A 20,116-nucleotide genomic window follows, 5' to 3' on the forward strand; every position below is an offset into this window, starting at 1 on the left:
CAGGTAGCACGCAGATACCTCCTTTCTGTGATTTTTAAAAAATACTGGACACATTTCTTGAAACACCCTATATATATATATATATATATATATATATATATATATATATATATATATATATATATATATATATATATATATATATATATGTGGGCAAGTAAGGACAATCATTTCGACTCAGTCGTACCAGCCACGTAACGCTTCAAGTCGCCGGCGAGCTTCCGATCTGAGGTGTAGCCTTTTTTGTGACGACTACAGCAGCCGGAATGTCCTGGAGTTCTGGAGACGGTATTCCAAGTACGGACACTTCTTCCACCGCCTCGTGTTCCATGAGGCAGTGTTCAATCTCGGACGCAGAGAATTTCCTCGCCTCGCACATAAGCAATGTCTTCAGTCGACCGCACAGGAACAGCCTACCATCTTTGTCATAGTAACCGAGATCGCCTGCAACAATTGTTTGTCATTAAAACATACTGCCCTGCGAGGTCCCTAATACTACCCACATGATGAACACTTTATTTTACGGCCTCAATAACGAAGGACACCTGATAGAGTGTGAGGTGATGGAATGTGCAGAGTAAGAGCATACAAGAACGGCTGGAGTATTCATCACTGCATTTGAGTTCTTTCGCGAATCACTTTCATACTTTACCAAAGCTTCTTACCTGTGTGAATCCAGCCGTCTTTGTCGACAATGTTTTCCGAAGTCTCAGCATCTCCGTAGTACTTAGTCGCAGCGTACGGCGTATGGAAGAGAACTTCTCCGTGTCGCATGGGCCCGAGTACTACGCCACTGACTGTGTCGATTACCTGGTATGTCACAAAGCGCAAGATGGTGAAACACAAGTACGGCTCAACGCCTGTGAGCACAGGAAGTGCGAAGCGATAGAGTGAGTTGAAGAAATTTACTCCAGCTCACTCGCATAGAACATGCAATGTGAAAACACTAACGCTGGGCAACGAATACGTTACCTTCATTCTGACTGCCGGAATGGGGAATCCCTGGTTCGTGCACGACGCATCTCGGCTAGGTGGAACTGCCAAAAATCCCCCGGCTTCGGTCATGCCGTAGCAGCTGCGAAATTCGCTCAATCGGAAGGTGTTTGCGAATTCTTCGGCCAGTGCTGGAGGCGTGGAAGCACCAATGACAAACACTTTCTTCAAGCTCTTTTTCAGTATGGTTGCCCAGGCTTCGGTCTCTTTCATGGCATTTAGTAATCTCTTCAGTCTTAATGGAAACCCAAGCATAGCCACTGCCTGGAATAAATGTCGAAATACCTTGACCTTTATAGCGAAACACAGTTTGTCATAAAACAGGCTCATCTGAAATGAATGAATGAATGAATGAATGAATGAATGAATGAATGAATGAATGAATGAATGAATGAATGAATGAATGAATGAATGTGACCTTCATTGAAAGAAAAGGATGACTCTTGGCCGCTGTTGGGGATGAGGTGGGAAAGGGGTAAGGATATTACAAGGTGATGAGCAACTTCACGTCATGCATTCGCACGAGTCAGTCGAGCTCTCCTACACCACAGGCCACTTCGACTACCGTATATTGCGAGAGCTTTCTGTGCTTCATGGTCAGACTGTTAATTTCCGTAGAGCTTTCATGGCGGCATACACACCATCAGGGTTGCCAATGATGGCTACATTGCGCCAAAATGGCTACTTTACGACGCCGCCTAGCGACGAAAATTTCAGGTCGGGGCCATGGTTACTTTGTGGCTACTTTTAACGTCTGTTTTGGCGCATTAAGTAGCCGTTTTTCGTACTATTTGCAGATGACACACACTATTTCCAAGCTCTTCTGTCGTATCAGCCAATGCGCGCACGCGTCCCCCCATCACCAGCAGGCTGATGGGCATCGAGGCACCCCAACGCAACGCACGGCGTTCCTGAAAATATGAAGTGGCGAAGTTACCTACATGCATGTTGGCAAACGTGTAAATAGCATACGGCTCACGCAGCCCGCCATCTATGCTGATGCTACGCGCAAGTTTCTATTATGATGCGCAGTGCGTGTTCTCATGTGAACTTGAGAAAAACAGAGATCCACAAAAAAATGAAGCTGTACTGTTAATCTTAACCAGATTTGACTATCTGAAGCTCGACTGGTATTATCTAAGCTCTTCTAATCAAATTCGATCTGCGGCTTCAAGCAAAATCTGATTCAACGTTTAATGTTCGAGCTGACTTGTTGGCTGGAATGTACCATAATTACTCTTGAGAGAGAGCTAATTTATTGGAAGAAGGCAGAGAGGTCGGCCTGAGCTTGTGCGCTGTGGTCTGCTACTCTGCACAGGGGGAAAAGGAAAGGGCGAAAAAGAGTGATAAAGGGGACAGGAAGAGGTGATGCTTATGTACAATAACTGCGTTACACAGCTAGCGGTATATATCTGGCAAAAACTCTATTTATTTTGGATAACTTATATGCACGGCGCACTGAATTTATTATAATTCAATATTTTATTTGCCACTTCTTTGTGGCTTGAAGACTAATCAAAAGGGAAAAACTGTGCTCTTATTTCTATGGTCTTCCTTATTCAAAATGATATTATTTTTTATTCAATGATAAAAGTGAACTCATAAAACCGCTTCTGTTCAATTTGGCTACAAATATGGCGATAAGCTTAAATGACGTGACTACATTGGCTACCTTTAGCTTGAGTTCTGGCTACTTTTGAAATCGACCCAACGGCAACCCTGCACACCACACATACTTGACAAATGGCAGCAAGCTAACCGACCTTCGAGTGAAAATACTTCTACGCGATGCACGCACTGTCAGACGCTGTGCCGAGCAGATTTAGAACATCTCATTTGGACATGCGAAGCTTTCTCAAAAGGCGGACGGCACATTCAACATTTGCTGCACGCTGACATTACGGCATCTGAAATGTATACTTCAGCGGCGGCACCGGCGCATTTGCACTGGCGAACTTAAGAAATCCCCGATATTTGTTTTAGGGGCGAAGCTCCTTAGGGTGTGGGTCGTTCCCTCCTCTGTAGTAGTAGTAGTAGTATGTATGTAGCCAGCTCTAGTTTAATGAATTGCTCACTAGATGGCGTTTATTGTATTTCTTAGAGTTGCTGTTTAAAGATGACAGATGGCGCTTGTGTAATGCGAACGGCGCATGTCATTGGATGCCTGCGACCGTAAAAGGCGCTCGCTCTTGGCGCGCTTTCTCTTTCGCTCGGAGTCACCGGATGGAGGCAGACAAGGTGCTCGCCCTTGGCGCGCTTTCTCTTTCGCTTGGAGCCGCCGTATGGAGGCAGACAAGGCGCTCGCTCTTGGCGCTCTTTCTCTTTCGCTCGGGAGCGGACACTTTCCCTACATTTTACCGATCACAAAGCGGTGATAATGAAGGGACCACGTAAACCAACAGTACAATAAAAGTTTGATGTTTAATATATACACGGTGTTTCACACTCTTATATGTACCGGGCGAATTTCACGGAAGAGTTTCACGGCTTACCGATGATTCCCTCCGGAGCTTCGCCCCACTCATCATCATTCACCCCGTGGATATGCTGTGATTTTTTTAACGTTTTGCGATGTTTTTCTAGCACATCTTGCGGTGGTGGTAGTTGTCCGCTTAGTCAGCAGTGGCTTGCGCCCACTGTGAGGGATCAGCCAAGAATCGCGTGGTTACAAGAGTGCTATGGAAGTTAAAACTTACGGTGATTTACCCATAAGAAATCGAGAAATAAAGATGAAACTCTAGCGCTTTATCTTCAGCCACCGCGTAGTCATTAGTAAATCACTTGTATTTCACCGGGGGCCTTATTTAGTGTATGTAACTGCGTATTGGTACAGTCGTGGAAATAAACTATATTTGTTTCTGTCTGCCATAACAACTGGTACGCCACTATTTTCTTCCAGTATTGCCCTAAGCACATTGAGGAGCATGGCATAGCCACCATGCTTAAGCGTTCTGGTACTGCAATACCCACTTCATTTTTATTGTGTGGCAAGGATATACGAAACTGATAAGTCTTTGAAACCCATATTAAGAATGGACATTAAAAGGTAATACCCATTGCACAGGTAAGGTAAGTTCAACGCAGAAGCAGAAGCACCGCAGGGTCTCATTTCCGTATTTTAGGGCAGAAACTATAGCGACACACGCTTAGCAGGGGGGCATTGCGCGTTCTTAACAAACCAGACAAAGTACAGTGCATAGCAAGGCCTCATGCCTCAAAAGTTCTACTCGTAACATCTCTGTCAGCTTCTGTTGTTAGCTTTATCGGTTTAGACGTAACGCAGAAGGAGATGAATAATTTTGCTTTGGATTGCAAGTTTAATGTAGCGCATTTAAATTTACGTGGCAGGTTCAAGCGCATATTGCAGGAAACTGTACAAGTTTTGTTAGGCGATTTATTGCCATACCTCACAGTTCTTTATGGCATCGAACACGTCTTCAGGCACGGTCCGGCACGTCTTACTGATTACGATCGTTGATCCCACGTGAAGTGCCACGAACCACACCAGGAACACCACGAAGGAGGAAATGTTGGCGTCGCCGAGAAATACGTCGTCGGGTGCGATTAGTTGGACAGCACTGTGGTAAAAACGCGTTATAAGACCTGACCTTAATCAAGCCAAGAAAAGTATAGGGGATGTTATTTGTATACTCGGGGACAACTTTCTGTGGCAATGAAGGGAAAGCTACGGGGGCGGAGCGTCTGCACATGTACTGCTACGCGAAGTAGTCCGGTTTGGCGCGCGTCTCGTAACGCCGTGGAAAGTGATGGCTAGCGTTCCATTTTGACGCAAACGCTGCTTAGCGTCTAAAGTACGGGAAAAGACGCGACTTTTTCAAGCACGCAAAAACGCAAAGTGACAACGTACGAAGTAAAAGAAATTCAAATATCTCGCTTGTGTGCGCTGCGTTCCGTCTCAAAAAGCTACATGCAGAAAATGAAGGAGTATTTTATATATCTCACGCAGAAAATACGCACGCAATTGTGGGACTACATTCATTAGCGGTAGGATACGTGCATTGTGGCTCTGTAGCTTTCCCTTCATTGCCACAGAAAGTTGTCCCCGAGTATAGTAATTATGATATAAATGTGAAGAAATTAAAGCTGACGAAAAGACAACTTGCAGCCGGCAACGACCGAACCTGCAACCTTCGGATAACACGTCCGATGCTCTGCCAATTGAGTTAGGGCAGCGGTCGCCTCCCGTCCACTTTATGAGGTCTACATGTGCATTTAAACCTGCATGAGCGCCTTAGTAAGCGCCACTCGTAGGCATGAAAGCGAGTGTGGCACACTGTTTTTTTTTTTTTGCCTGCTGGCGTCACGTAGCACATGATCTTTTTACGAGCTGGCAGCTGACCGATAATCCCTCGCATACTATATCTGAAGACTGCAAGTCTTCCAGAACGAGACCCTCGCTATGAATGAACGAAAGAATGGGAATTTAAGGGCTCATTTTTTGTTAGACATAACCTTAATGAGAACCGACAGACAACCAAACCAAGGAAAGTGTAGGGTACATTATTTGTAGTAATTACGATATTCCCCTTCCCTCGTTCTTAAATTCCCCTGAATTTCCCTTCTTTCGGCACAAGCCAGTAATGCTTGTGTCGTGAGCAGGTGATGTGCAAAATATTTAGCAATAGATATAATAGTAGCACGTGCGGACTTATACAAGTTAAACCAGCAGTGTACTTGAATTTGATTATTAAGGCGAAAGCCTTATATGCCTCACTAAACACGAATACACAAGTAGACACAAATACAATCGAACAGCACATGAGTCACAAATAGTCGATCACGATGTCAGGTATGCGTAAAATAAGTCCACATGCGCACGGTCAAACTCAGATATTCTGTATGGCTTGTCATACACAAGAAAACACACCAAGACAAATAATTCGCTACTTGTGACTACAGCGACAGTCATGCAAACTCGGAGAGGAAAAAGAAGGAAGCTGTCGTATGCGCACTTACGCGAGACACTTAATTTGTCCCAAGAAATAACTCTCCGGGTTCTGAACGCACTTAGGTGTGCCTGTTGTACCCGTTGTCCATTCCACGAATTGGCAGCCACCGTCGGCGAAATCCTTGTCTTCGCCACGTATTTCGCTCTTATGATGATGTATAGAAACGCTGGTGAAGCCGGGCGTGTCATGTCCTACCAGAAAGACGTGCTGCCCAAGGATATGTAAAGTCACACACACACACAGACACAAAAAAAAAAAAGAAACGAAAGGGGTCACGTTCGGAATGGAAGAGGCAATCGAAATATACGCCAAAGGAAACTAAGTTGTAGCAAATCATTTTCATGTTGGTTATCCGTATCCATTTACCATGAAAGAATTTGGCTATAGAGGATGGCCGTCTACAGTTCATAGTACGCGCTTATTTTTTTTTGTTTGCGCTGTTACTTTTACCTCAGTCGTAGTACTCGAGTATTTAAATACGACAGCACCTGTCCAATTTTACAGTGGTTGTGTAGATGTTCTTATTTATGAGAACTATGAGCAATACCTTCACTGTCACTGCGAGGAGCAAAATACAGTGAAACCTCGGTGATACGATCACGGCTCTTACGAATTTCGGGGTGATACTAATTTTCTTTGGTCGCGGTCAAGGCCCATTGGCCAGCAATGTAATGGGAGTACGTTTTTTGCGAACCGATTTTCACCCCGCGATGTTCGATACGAACGTGCGCTATCGCGCAGGTACGAAGAGGTGCTCTCCGCGCTGTCACGGAAGACGCGCCAAGCACGTGCGGGCGTGGGAACGCAAGCGAGGCCATGCGCACCGCGCCGCCAATCGGTCAGAATCACGGTGTAAGAAAAATAGTTTTCTTACACAGTGGTCAGAATAAACATTCAGTGACGCGTCGTAGCCTCCGAGATTGTGTGCGCGAATCTTCGAGGGACTAATATGCCTCCGTAGGCTTTCGCATTTAGATTACAGATGCAGTTGGCGTCATGCTTTTTTTAAATGCGAAGCATTTCTTAGCGAACTTCTGCGACTTTGAGCGTATCTATCTATCTATCTATCTATCTAGCCGCCTACGACTTTGTGCTCTCCTGGCCGTTTCGTTAACCGGATGTATACCAAAATTGGTGCGTCATAACATGGCCTTATTACGAACAAAAATGACAGGTCATATCATGAAAATCATGACACGCATGTCATGAACAGCATGATTTACATTCCACGGCATTTGGGCTCCCTGGCCGTTCCGTTAACCGGATGTATACCAAAATTGGTGTGTCATAACATGGCCTTATCACGAACATAAATGACAGGTCATATCATGAAAATCATGACACGCATGTCATGAACAGCATGATTTACATTCCACGGCCTTTGGGCTCTTGCGGCCGTTCCGTTAATTTCATATATACCAAAATTGGTACGGCGTGACAACAGTTCATGACGAACATAATGACAGGTCCTAACATGCAAATCATGAAGCGCATGTCATGTGCAGCATGATTTACATGACATGTTCTCGGGGCGCTCGCGGCCGTTTAAATGAAGGGATACATACGAAAACTGGTATGACGAGATATTTCTGTATGACGAACATAACTGACACGTGGTAACATGAAAATTATGATTTGCATGTCATGTATGACATGATTTACATGCCACGCTCATGGCGCACTCGCGGCCGTTTCGCTAGATTGATATACACCAAAATTGGTATTGTACGATGTGACCTTATGAAGAACATGAATAACAGGTGGTCGCGTGAAAACCATGACATCCATGACATGTATGTCATGATTTACATGCCACGCTCGTGGTGCATTCGCGTCCGTTTCGCTTGCGTGATATACACCAAGATTGGTGTTACGCGACACGACTGTATGACGAACGTAAGTGAGACGTGGTAACATGATAATCATGACATGCAATTCATGTACGACCTGATTTACATGCCACGCTCATGATGCGTTAGCGGCCGTTTCGCTAGATTGATATGCACCAAAATTGGTATTGCGCGATGTGACTGCATGAAGAACATGAATAACAGTTGGTAAGATGAAAACCATGACATGCATGTCATGTATGTCATGATTTAATTGCCACGCTCATGATGCATTCGCGGCCGCTTCTCTAGCTTGATGTAACCAAAATTAGTATTGCGCGAAGCGACTGTATGACGAAGGTAAATGAGACGTGGTAACATGAAAATCATGACATGCATGACATGCACGACATGATTTACATGTCATGCTCATGACGCACTCGTGCCGTTTCGCTTGCTTGACATACACCAAAATTGGTATTGCGCGACGCGACTGCATGACGAGCGTAAATGAGAGGTGGTAACATGGAAATCATGACATGCAGGTTATGTATGTCATGATTTACATGCCGCGCTCATGATGCATTCCTGGCCGTTTCGCTAGATTTATATGCACCAAAATTGCTATTGCGCGATGTGACTGTATGAAGAACATGAATAACAGGTGGTAACATCAAAACTATGACATGCATGCCATGTATGTCATGACTTACATGCCACGCTCATGGTGCACTCGCGGCCATTTCGCTCCTTTGATATACACCAAAATTGGTATTGCGCGATGTGACTGTATGACGAACATAAATGAGAGGTCTTAACATGCGAATCATGTTATGCATGTCATGTACGGTATGATTTACATGCCACTTTCATGGTGCGCTTCCGACCGTTTTCTTAACGTGATATATACCAAAATTGGTATGGCACGCCTCGAATGCGTGATAACATAAGCGACAGGTCATGCATTTATATACCAGAATATGCGTTTCATTGGCATGGTGTACACTAGATTGTGCATGCATGCGTGCATGGCAAACATGCGATATATGGTGGACTAGATGCCATGGCATGAATGATTTCATTTGGCTCAAAGACAAACAAGGCGATGTGTGCAGCTCTTTGCTGGCTGATTCGCATTACATCGATTCCCACAATGCGTGGGATCTGCCGAATTTTTTTTTAACGCGTCGACGTGTGCTGCTGTCGTTGTACTGTGTTTACACGTGCCTACCACGTCGATTCAAGTCATGTCCTCGCGCATCAGACATCCTATGAAAGGTGGACTAGGACTGAAAGAAGTCGAGGACGGTCTTGGCGAAGGAGCTAGGCCTTACAACGTCGACATACACGACTGTTGGGGACGCACTTGTGCGGGCACCGCCGTAAATCTCTCGAAAAGCATCCCCAACACCACCGCGATAAGAAAAAAAAATCACGTCATATCCACGAAGTGAATGATGATTGAGGAGCTGGCTCGGAGATAATCGGGTAAACCGTGCATGCTCCGTACAAATCATCTACTGTCATATAAAGACGTCACACGTTGTTATAGTAGCGATTGTGGTCAGGTTGTTGTCGAACCACAAGCGGTCGCAGTCCTTGCAGCTGTGGCCGAATGTGTGGTCGAGGAAATCGAGGAATTGTGGTTTTGCCTGCGTTAATGTCATCATCAAGGCGCTTCGAAGGACAAGAGGAAGAAGACTTCTCTTTCGCGCGAGCGTGCGCTTGCGATATATGGTGGACTAGATGCCATGGCATGAATGATTTCATTTGGCTCAAAGACAAACAAGGCGATGTGTGCAGCTCTTTGCTGGCTGATTCGCATTACATCGATTCCCACAATGCGTGGGATCTGCCGAATTTTTTTTTAACGCGTCGACGTGTGCTGCTGTCGTTGTACTGTGTTTACACGTGTCTGCCACGTCGATTCAAGTCATGTCCTCGCGCATCAGACATCCTATGAAAGGTGGACGAGGACTGAAAGAAGTCGAGGACGGTCTTGGCGAAGGAGCTAGGCCTTACAACGTCGACATACACGACTGTTGGGGACGCACTTGTGCGGGCACCGCCGTAAATCTCTCGAAAAGCATCCCCAACACCACCGCGATAAGAAAAAAAAATCACGTCATATCCACGAAGTGAATGATGATTGAGGAGCTGGCTCGGAGATAATCGGGTAAACCGTGCATGCTCCGTACAAATCATCTACTGTCATATAAAGACGTCACACGTTGTTATAGTAGCGATTGTGGTCAGGTTGTTGTCGAACCACAAGCGGTCGCAGTCCTTGCAGCTGTGGCCGAATGTGTGGTCGAGGAAATCGAGGAATTGTGGTTTTGCCTGCGTTAATGTCATCATCAAGGCGCTTCGAAGGACAAGAGGAATAAGACTTCTCTTTCGCGCGAGCGTGCGCTTGCTACAGTTGGCTATGCTATATGTGGCTTTGTCTGCGTTTATATCATCGTCGCCTCTGGAACTAACGTTACGCTTACGGCGCGGGACATTGCCCCAGCTTAAGAACCTGGCGAGCCAGCTCCTAATAATAACATAGCACCGCGGTTCTGAATTTTCTGGTATTCAGCTATTGCGTCAAAGCGCTCTTTGAGTCACTTTCGCCGCTGTAGTCCGGCGTCATGCGAAAAAGCATACTGAGATTTGGAAGGGGCTACTAGCTGTCGTGGGTCACAACACACCTGGTTCAATAATTACACACGCGTGCACGGGCCGTATATTTTCGAGTGCAGGTATGATCATTGACATCTGAAAACTTCATTGGCAATCATTCAGAGCTATTCGTGACTTTGCGGCGGCCCTGAAAAAACAATAAATGAAAATGCACGCCAGCTTTTTTTTTTGCATGCTAATTTTCCATACTTCCTGGTGGTACGAATTTCGGATGATACGAATATTTTTGGTGATCCCGCGAGAATCGTATCACCGAGGTTTTACTGTATATTGATTACAGAGGTGCTAACGAACAAGCCGCATTAATGAAATGCTAACTTGAATACTCAGACACCCATGCAATGTGAATAAAGTCAAATGGAATCAGTGGCGCGAGGAACGTCATAAAGTCATATAGTGAGGAATCGGTGCAAAGCTAGTGATTACGTAGGCTAAAAATACCAGCAGTCCAAGAACACGTGCGCGGGCATAATAAAGAAACAGAGAGACAGGCAAAAAACGCATAAAACGCTGCTGCGGCTTTTAATAGCAAAGCCGTTTTAGCCGGTCGTAAAAAACTTTGGGGTGTACAAATGTGTACATAAAGCTATCATCATCATGAAAGGGTATGTGCCACAGCAGTTGGGCTAATCTCACTACTTACCGCTGGTCCACTGAAAATGAAGAAGGCAGCAGACGGGCGGCAAACACCAAGTAATATTTCTAGACAGAGGTAACCAGTAAATGAGAATAGCTTTAATAAACTGTCAGGATTCACCCAATGATAAACACCATTCCCGCACGGTTCAGCTTTGCTGAAGCATGTTTAAACTGGATAAGGCGCGCGCACATACACGAACACAAACACAAAAAACGCAAACAACACAGTTTTTCCTTCTAGTGTCCGTGTCTGTGTGTGCGCCTTATCCAGCTTAACCATGAATCAATACCAACTATAGCCCAATTCATCGTGCTTCGCTGAAGCATCTGTATGGAGTGATTCAGCGGTACCTACAACGAAAGAATACTAGGGAACGGGAAAGAACCCTACGCGAACTAAGACGTGCCCGTAGATCTAAGGGAAATGCGAACGCTCGGTTTCAGCGCGAGTTTCTGTGTCTGGAGTTCGGAAATCCGTGTCGTGTCTGTGACTGTCTGTGGTTAGTAACTTCACTCTCTCTGCGCCGAGAGGCAACCTAGAAACGACCTAGCATCCAGGGGCGTAGCCAGAAATTTTTGTCGGGGTTTTGGGGGGTCAACCATACTTTATGTATGTATATTTGTGCGTGCGTATGTATGTGTGCGGGTATATATACGCAAGCAAAATTGAAAATTTTCGTGGGGGGGGGTTTCACCCCCCCCCTCTTTTTTTTCATTTAGCTTGGTGTCAGTGGTCACTGCAATTAATTCTTAGAGCATTTTGCTTTATGACATTCGAAAATTTGCTTAAAATTCATTAGCCATACTGCACTGTTCTGTCAGCCTTACTAAACGAAAAAGAAATAAATAAAGGAACAAAAAAAAGTGAGGCCTTCCACTCTGTGAAGTGGAGTGACCAGCGAAGCTTTTAGCACATGGCACAGAAGTGACGTGGGAGAGGTCACTTTGGTATCGAAGGCCAGGTTGTGAATGTTCTCACCAATGTTGACAACCATTGTGCAGAGTCTACCACGACCCATCGACAACGACACCGCCGTCGAGGTGGACATTTCGCGACTTTCGCTCGCCAAGCCCACCTACACGGCCGCATTCACCGCTTCGCGGCATGCGCCGTTTCGTCTGGCTGTCTGCACGCTCTTAGCATTTCGCGCGCGACCTTCATTGGCGTTTGCTGCCCATCAGCGACGTTGACACTCCCGTTGCAGTTCCCTTCGTCTCCCCTCGTAGGCGCGTTGCTCTTCGAGAGTCCTAACTCTACGTGGCCGTATCATAACTGCAGGACGCAAATTGAGTGCGCTACTCGGCAGCGGCTGTTTTCATCAACTTCATTGCGCTCAAGCGAGGAGTACTTCCACCTCCCCGGGGCGCCTGAGAAAAGTAGCCACATGTTGACGGACACGAAAAATACACGGAACACTTCATATACAACTTCATCGTAGAGAGAACGGTTGTGCACAACGGCAAATGTAATATTATTAAGCCACGAATAGTAAACTTAGGTTACTTCCCTTCAAACTTGAGTATGAGAGGAAGACGAGACTGTATGCAACAAAGTGACACCATTTAAAATGTATTTTACGCACCTTGATGTTCCAGCTCTTCTCTAGTCGGGCAAACATTTCGGTGTGACTGTCATCCGTGAGCACGTGGGTAATATCGGCCTTCTTTATTTTATTTAGCACTTCGCCTGAAAAAAAAAAAAATAGTGCTGCGCTTCTGGTTTCTTTACCTTTTTTTATGTTAATAGCGACTTGGAAATCGTTTCTCCCCGGATACGTCCGGGGTACACGCAAGCAATCATCGTCAAGGCTAGTAGCATAACCACAACTTATTCGTCTGAGAAATATCACTGATGGTAACGGTGATTGGTCACGAGCTCGGGTTCATTTCACTTTCTGAGCAAGTAACATAAAGCTGGATTTTGTCTTCGTGACGTAAATTTTCTTTCGCTTCTTTTCGTGATATCGCGCGGACATTTGCTTCGCAAGAATACTTCGCTTTATTTATTGTACAGCGATGGCTTTTTTTTTTTACCAAGCCGAAATTCAACCATCATCTTAACAAGAACTTCTCCGAGATGAGCTGTAGTGCTTGTCAAGACTTAAAATGCTGAGATAGCGTCTCGCGGTTACTGCTGAGCTCAACGCCGCTTTCGGAAGTCCGCTAAACTATTGGCGGATAACATTGGAAGTCTGCCGCATTTCCTCCTCAAAGGCGGATGTATACACGAGCCTGCACCGATGGACGTGCACTCCAAACTGACGTCATGAGCCGGACGGCAGGTGCCCCCGCCTTCGGAGAACAGTTCCATGTGCATGAGCGGGAGCATTTCTTTAGTCGCAGAGGCGATCGCACCTACCGCGCTTTGGTCATGTGGGCGGGGCTTCTCCAGACTTCTTAAATTGCATCCTACTATATAAAGGCACTTGCTTTCATGACTATTTGGCGAAGGATCGCGCGCGATGAGGAGTTGCATCATCATGTATTCACTTATATACTGAGTTTGTCTTATTCTCCATTGTTACGATTCACGTCTTATCTAAGCGCATAACCGTATTTGGCGCTTTTTGCTGACGCACCTTCGCTCCACATGCAGTCTGATGAAACGAAAGTAGCTCCGGTCAGCGGGACGCTGCATACAGCGATGAAGCTCTCGATGGAATTGCCGATATGGATGAACACCCTGTCGTCTTTGCGGACGCCTTGACTCCGGTACCAAGCCGCGCAGCGGCGCAGTTTGTCTCGCAGCTCCGAATACGTCACTTGGTCTGGCCCGCATATCTATGGTAATCGTGTATAGGTAACAGTGACAAGATACAAATTCTGCCTCGGTGAAAGTTTGCGCTTCATAATAATTAACAGTGACACAGAACAATAAATTCATATTGGAACTTGGTACACAACACTTGGTACACAACCTCTGCTATACAAATGTCGCTTTATCATTCCTTTCTCGAAAAAAGTATCATGGCTTCTTTTGTGCGGGCGATTACGATGTCCACTACAATGAACACGTTTCCCTGTGACTACTTTTTTAATTTCTTTTCCTTTTCGACAACGGAACTAATTTAGAGGCTCTTTTCTCTCCTTTCAGAACTGTAGATATTTTTTCTCGCCAGTTCCGCCACTCTGCTTAATTTTTTTGTAAGTTTTCTTTCTTACCATTGCCGTCTTGGATCCATGGGCCAAAAGCCTTTCCATGAGAAATTCGTAGATTGATGTGCCATGCACCGGTGCGCAATAAGGATAAGGGGAATGCACAATGCCGGCCTCTATCCGTGCTCGCATCTTCAAGAAAGCGGTTGAACGGAAACCTTCGTCAACCTCTGCGTAATGTCGCTGAAAACAATGCATGACTAAGACGTCTTAGCTGCCAATTGCATCGCACGCGTAGTTCACCGTGAGTCGACTGTCGAGATATGTGGCCTGTTACCGAAAGAAGACCGGCACACATAGTATTTTTATCGTCTATCGGCGTACTCAGGAGAATAACGAAGAAAAAGAAAAGGCTACTTGCTCTGTCATACGGTGAGGTTAAAGACTTCGCATCATTGACAGTTAGAGCACGCCACATATTACGAAAATTTGTTACACAGTGCACTCAGTACCTCTAGAGGGATAGACAAAGAGAGGGAAAAATGTATTTCTGAAGGCAGGGTGTTTAACCAGAAGATAAATGTCGGGTTTGCTACCCTGCACTGGGGAAAGAATAAGGAATGAGAGAAAGGTAAGAAATAGATAACTGAATAAATGATAGAGGGAAGAAGGTAAGTAGAAACACACGCACACACGGGAATGCCATAATCTTTCAACAAGGTGGGTCTCTCGCAGAAACCTCAACAACGCCTTCGTCGCCTTCTGGTGTGAAGCTCGAGCTTTCCGGCATTCTAAGATGGATTGCTCGGAAAGCGACTGGTCGTCGAGGCGCGCAAACACTGCTGAGAGAGAGCGGTGTCTCAAAGCTTCAAGTGTGCCAATGAGCTGGAAAAATCCTAACATTACATCAATGCACAAGAAGAAAGATGTTAAAGATGTTAGGAATTAGAGCCCCATCAGCTTTCAGTGTGATGCAATATATTTACGAAGGTGCTTTCAAACAGGATAAGACAACCAGTGGACTTCAACCAACCTAGGGAGCACACCGGCTTCAGGAAGGGGCTCTCTACAAGGGATCACAACCGCGTGATCGATCAAGTAATGGACAAGTCTGTGGAGTACAACAAACCTCTTTATATAGCTTTCATAGACTACTAAAAGGTATTCGACTCCGTATAGATAACAGCAGTCTTGGAGGCGTTGCGTCCTCCCGGGGTACTTTAAACATGTATATGGTATGCTATAGCTACCAAGACTCCACAGTTACCCTGCTTCTCCACAAGGACAGCAATAAAATCGCGATCTAGAAAGGCATCAGAAAAGGAGATACAATGTTGTTCACTGCATGCCTAAAGTATACAAACAACTGTACTGGGAAAAAAACATGAATAAAGAGTAACGAGAATATCTCAGCAACATAAGATTTGCAGATGGCATAGTGCTCTTCAACAATGGTGACACATTGCAAAATAAATGGTCGGAGACTTATACCGTGAAAATATTAAAGTAGCCTGAAAGATGATTGTGATGAAGAATAATGATCGGCAAAATGAGCTTGGCAGAAGAAAAAAAAAGTCACAGTTTCGCCTCAAAGGCGATGGAATGAATGCGATAACAACAAATTAGAATTTCACATGAAGAACGGCAAGCAGCTCGATACTTGCAGCGCGCCTCTCAAGCGCAAGTGACACACGAAAAGAACGCGAACAGGACGAGCGCGAACTAACAACGGTCACAGCTCAACACTTGCAGCGCGCTGCTCAAAGGCAAGGAAAACTCTCGAAAAGAACGCACAGGTATATACAGGACGAGTGCGAACACACTATTAACACAGTCGTTACTTCGTGTTTGAGCAGCGCTCTACCACCCAACGCTCTTAGATATCTTTTTTTGCCTTGAAAAGTTCGGCGCGTGGAGTGACCCCTCCCCCCCCTCCCCCCGGCGTCTTCTGCCGTGCGATAGCGTTCGACGCATTGTTTACCCGGCGTTCGACATCGCGAGTGGGTACAAAAATGGGCCAGTTTTTAGTGCGCATCTGAAGGGCAGTTTTCAAACTGCAGCAAAATCTAGGAGCGTCGCTTTAAAGGGAGCGACAACTGCCCAGAACATGAAATGAGACGACACCACTGTTGGAAAGATTGTCTGTCGCATTGACTCAAACCAACACACTTTTTTTCTTGAGAGGTGAATTTATATTTATATTTCTTAACTGAAAGTCGCGAAAAATGACCTGTGGCGCCTCTGGCAGCAAAAACATGAACGATCCGATGTACCCGGCCACGTGACCGTTGATCGCTGTACGCGGTCGACGATTTTTTTGTTAGTATTGAAGTATTGCTCGTTTCTTTATATTAAAACGTATCACTCCATAAAAATGTACATATAGGCCTGCATTAGTAGTATGCATTAAGGTGGCGCTGCCTTCACATGACGTAATGATCCCATGCTCATCAGCGCGTCTTGAGCAACTTTTCAGCGAGCTCATGCAACCGTTCACGCAGTTTCCAGGTCGCTAAGATTTTGGAGCTACATAGTTTTGCGACCTACACTTCGTCTCAGAAATGACGCGCGCTGCTACTCGGCGCGGCCGCGCATATGCGTAGTGACGTTTTCGATGACTTGGCTTGACTCGTGCATCGAGAGAGCAACGTCGCCGGGACAAGCCACCCATGACACACGCGCAGGCAACCTTGGAAGCATGCGCACACAACGCGGTACACATACAGGGAAGGTGTATAATGCCACATCGTATCATTGTAACAGCTTGTTATTTTCAAAAATAGTTGAAAAAGCTATAAATAAAGGTGGTTAAACATAGTTACAGGAACTCCTGCGATAGCAGAACAACCATAGCTTTCACAAATCGCGAGAAAGGCTGGCGGCATCGCTATCAATTCTCAGCGTTGCTGGAGGAAATGTACGTCCGTGTTTAGAGCCTTTCAGATCGAAAAATACTGCTTGTAAAAAAGTACATGCTTTTGGGATTCTACAAACACTGCGAAGGTTGAGCTTTCTGTAGCGCCGAAAAAAAATAGGTGCAGAAAAATCAGTTGTCCGTTCCTTTAAATTGCGCCCTTCGGGCAATCTCGCGGCTGATACTGCGCACGTTCGAGCACCTCCGAGGTCTGCGTACAGTCAGTGGTAAGTGGTGCATATAAATAGCCTGCCTTTCATATTCCAACGATCGGACTGGGAGTGGCCGAGTTGTCTAACGCGGTGCACTGCCCAGCGAGGGGTCGCGGGTTCGAATCCCGGTGCGCGCTTTGGAAATTTTAACACGAAAGTGTTTTATGCCGGGGTCCACCAAGTACATCCGTCACGGATATGACGTTGATAAAATGGACGCCAACGGGTGAGAAAGAAAAAAAAAACGAAAAAGATACCCCACTGGGAATCGAACCCACGATGTTGCGGCCGCGACGGCAAGCGCCCGACGACCTTCCGCCCAAGCTAACTCGGGAGATGCTAGACACGGCGCGAACGCGCCTTACATCTTTCACTCATTCTCTTTCGCGGCGGGCGGAGCGGGGCGGTGCCGCCGTCTGTGAGATGTGAAAAGTAACGCTTCACAATCGACACTTACTAGCGCTTACTCCGAGATTGTGCGCGATATCGGAGGTCATGGTTAAAGCGTCTCGATACCAGAGAGGTAGACAGGCTGCGCTGGCGTCGCCGAGGCACCCTTGACGCAGTTAAGTTCTTTGCCTTTGGTTTCGTGTTAGCGCGCGTCGGCTCATCGGAGTATGGCAGCTTCCACGTGCACCAACGGGATTTCTCCGCCACCGACTGCTTCAACTGCGAGAGCACCGACTAACAAAACTGCTGCAATATGCGTTGCAGAAAGGACGCGATTTCGACGGGCGAATGTCGTGCCTTGATGGAGCGAGAGCAGCGCCTGCGAGACAGAGGCCAGCGGGACGCACACGTTTGCGGCTCAGGCTACGAACCTCTACCCTCTACCTCCCGTGTTGCTAAAGCGCAGTGTGTGTTATGTATGCATGAGCACAGGCGTCGGCTACCCATTACTAGAAAGCGCACACCGTGCCGTTTCTCTCCTTAATTGACGACGCTTTGAAGAAGTGCATACCGGGTACCAATGTTGATTATGAGCTTGTTGATATCATCCTTACGCGGGATTCACGATTCGTTGTGTCCAAATATATGTTCATACCGTCAGCTACCACAACGGTTTAATCATGATCATGGGCGTTAGTTGTCGCAGTAGAGACATGCTGCCAACATGGGTGCATCCACGTCAAACGGTGCTACAGCTGCCAAACACGAATAGACATTGTACAAGCTCTCATATATCACTACACAATAAACACTACTTCTGTGAAGACACGTTTCACTTTCGTGTTATACCGATCCCAATGACGGAGGGATCAGCCATTTTTTTTCTTCTTATTTCTTTTTCTTTAGGGATTTTATTTATATGTAGATACATATACATATATGGGACATGACGGCAACGGCAAAAACCCGCCGAGAGTGTCCATATAATTGCTATCGCAATAAAAGAATTCGCGATTTGCAAGAAACCCATGTAGTCTGAACAAGAGTATGTATACCTAGGTCTACCATAACAGGGGGGTTTACTCGTGAGAAGGAAATTTACAGAAGGACAAGGATGCTGGAGCGTATACGGCAGGCTCTGCCAAATAATGAAAAGCATCTTTGAAGCGGACGGCGCAAAAACAAGGACAAAAGAAAGGTACGACACACCACAGAGCGCCTTCTCACAGATGCATAACCAATTCCAACTTGCCTAGACAGCAATTCTTCTGCAGTACATTAATGAAAAGCAAACTGCTGCTCTCCATGAAACTAAAAGTATACAATCATTACATACTTCCTGTTCTAACATATGTTCCTGAAACTTTCAGGGTAACAATGATACTTGAGAAAAAGTTCAGGACCACGCTGTGCGGAATGGAACAGAAAATGACAAGCGTAACGTTAAAAGATCGGAGGAAGGCACTAGAATGGGTGAGACAACAAACAGGTGTAGCTGACATTTTAGTTCATATTAAGCGAGAGAAGTGGACTTGGGCCTGCAACGTAATGTGTAGGACAGGCAACCGGTGGTTAGTTAAAGCAACGGAGTGGCTACCAGGGAGAGGGAAAAGAAGTCGAGGCTGACCGCGAGCTAATGGGGTGATGAAATGAAGTTCGCAGGCATAACATGGAATCGGCTCACGCAAGATAGGATAAATTGGAGATAACAACGAGGGGCCTGCGGCCTCCTGTGGACATAAATATAGGCTGAGAATGGTGGCGATGATGACGGTGTACTACATCCGGAAAACTGCTCACTGCCGCTAATTAACACGGTGACATACATGCCTGATGGGGAGAAACTGGTTTTCATCACTGCACATCTGCCATGAAGATATTAACCAGAATGTTCATACGAGAGAGATATTACGAGGCGTTAACTATGATCACTGAATCGATTTTTGTAGTTCTTGATCCATATACATCGACTTCTTTTTCTAAAAACTCTTCCCGATCCTCTGAACTTCCGAACTAGCAATTAGGCGTTCATATATGCGAGAAAAATTCGCTTTAAGATACTTTAATGAAACATTTTTTAGTGACGTAAACAATTACGTTTCCGAGTATTGAATGCTACTTTACAGGATTTGCAAACAAGACAGACGTTCAAAGGTAGAGAAAAGCTTCAAGCGACGAGAAAAAGTTGAACAGTAGTTAAGGTAGAAGTTCAGGAGCAGACAGAATCTCGACGCGAAAAATCCTTGGAACACGAGGTGTCGCTGGAGCCAACGTTTCGACAAGCGGACTTGTATTCTTCAAGGCAAGCCCGCTTGTAAAAACCTTGGCTCTAGCGACAACCCCGCGTTTCAAGGATTTTTCATCGCTTGAACATGGAACGTCACTGGA

The 20,116-nt window shown here is 45.8% G+C and overlaps 1 protein-coding gene across 1 annotated transcript in view; it reads right to left on the minus strand.

Moving 5' to 3' along the window:
* Positions 1–202: 202 nt before the first annotated feature.
* Positions 203–20,116, minus strand: part of LOC119385853 (luciferin 4-monooxygenase) — a 33,739-nt gene continuing 13,825 nt past the window's right edge. The window contains exons 3-5 of the mRNA XM_037653225.1: positions 973–1,124; positions 666–810; positions 203–444 (exon numbers count right to left, since the gene is read on the minus strand). Of these exons, the coding sequence (XP_037509153.1) occupies positions 203–444; positions 666–810; positions 973–1,124 (539 nt within the window). The remainder of the gene's footprint in view (positions 445–665; positions 811–972; positions 1,125–20,116) is intronic.

The sequence above is a fragment of the Rhipicephalus sanguineus genome, chromosome 3, assembly GCF_013339695.2.
Source record: "Rhipicephalus sanguineus isolate Rsan-2018 chromosome 3, BIME_Rsan_1.4, whole genome shotgun sequence".
NCBI lineage: Eukaryota > Metazoa > Arthropoda > Arachnida > Ixodida > Ixodidae > Rhipicephalus > Rhipicephalus sanguineus.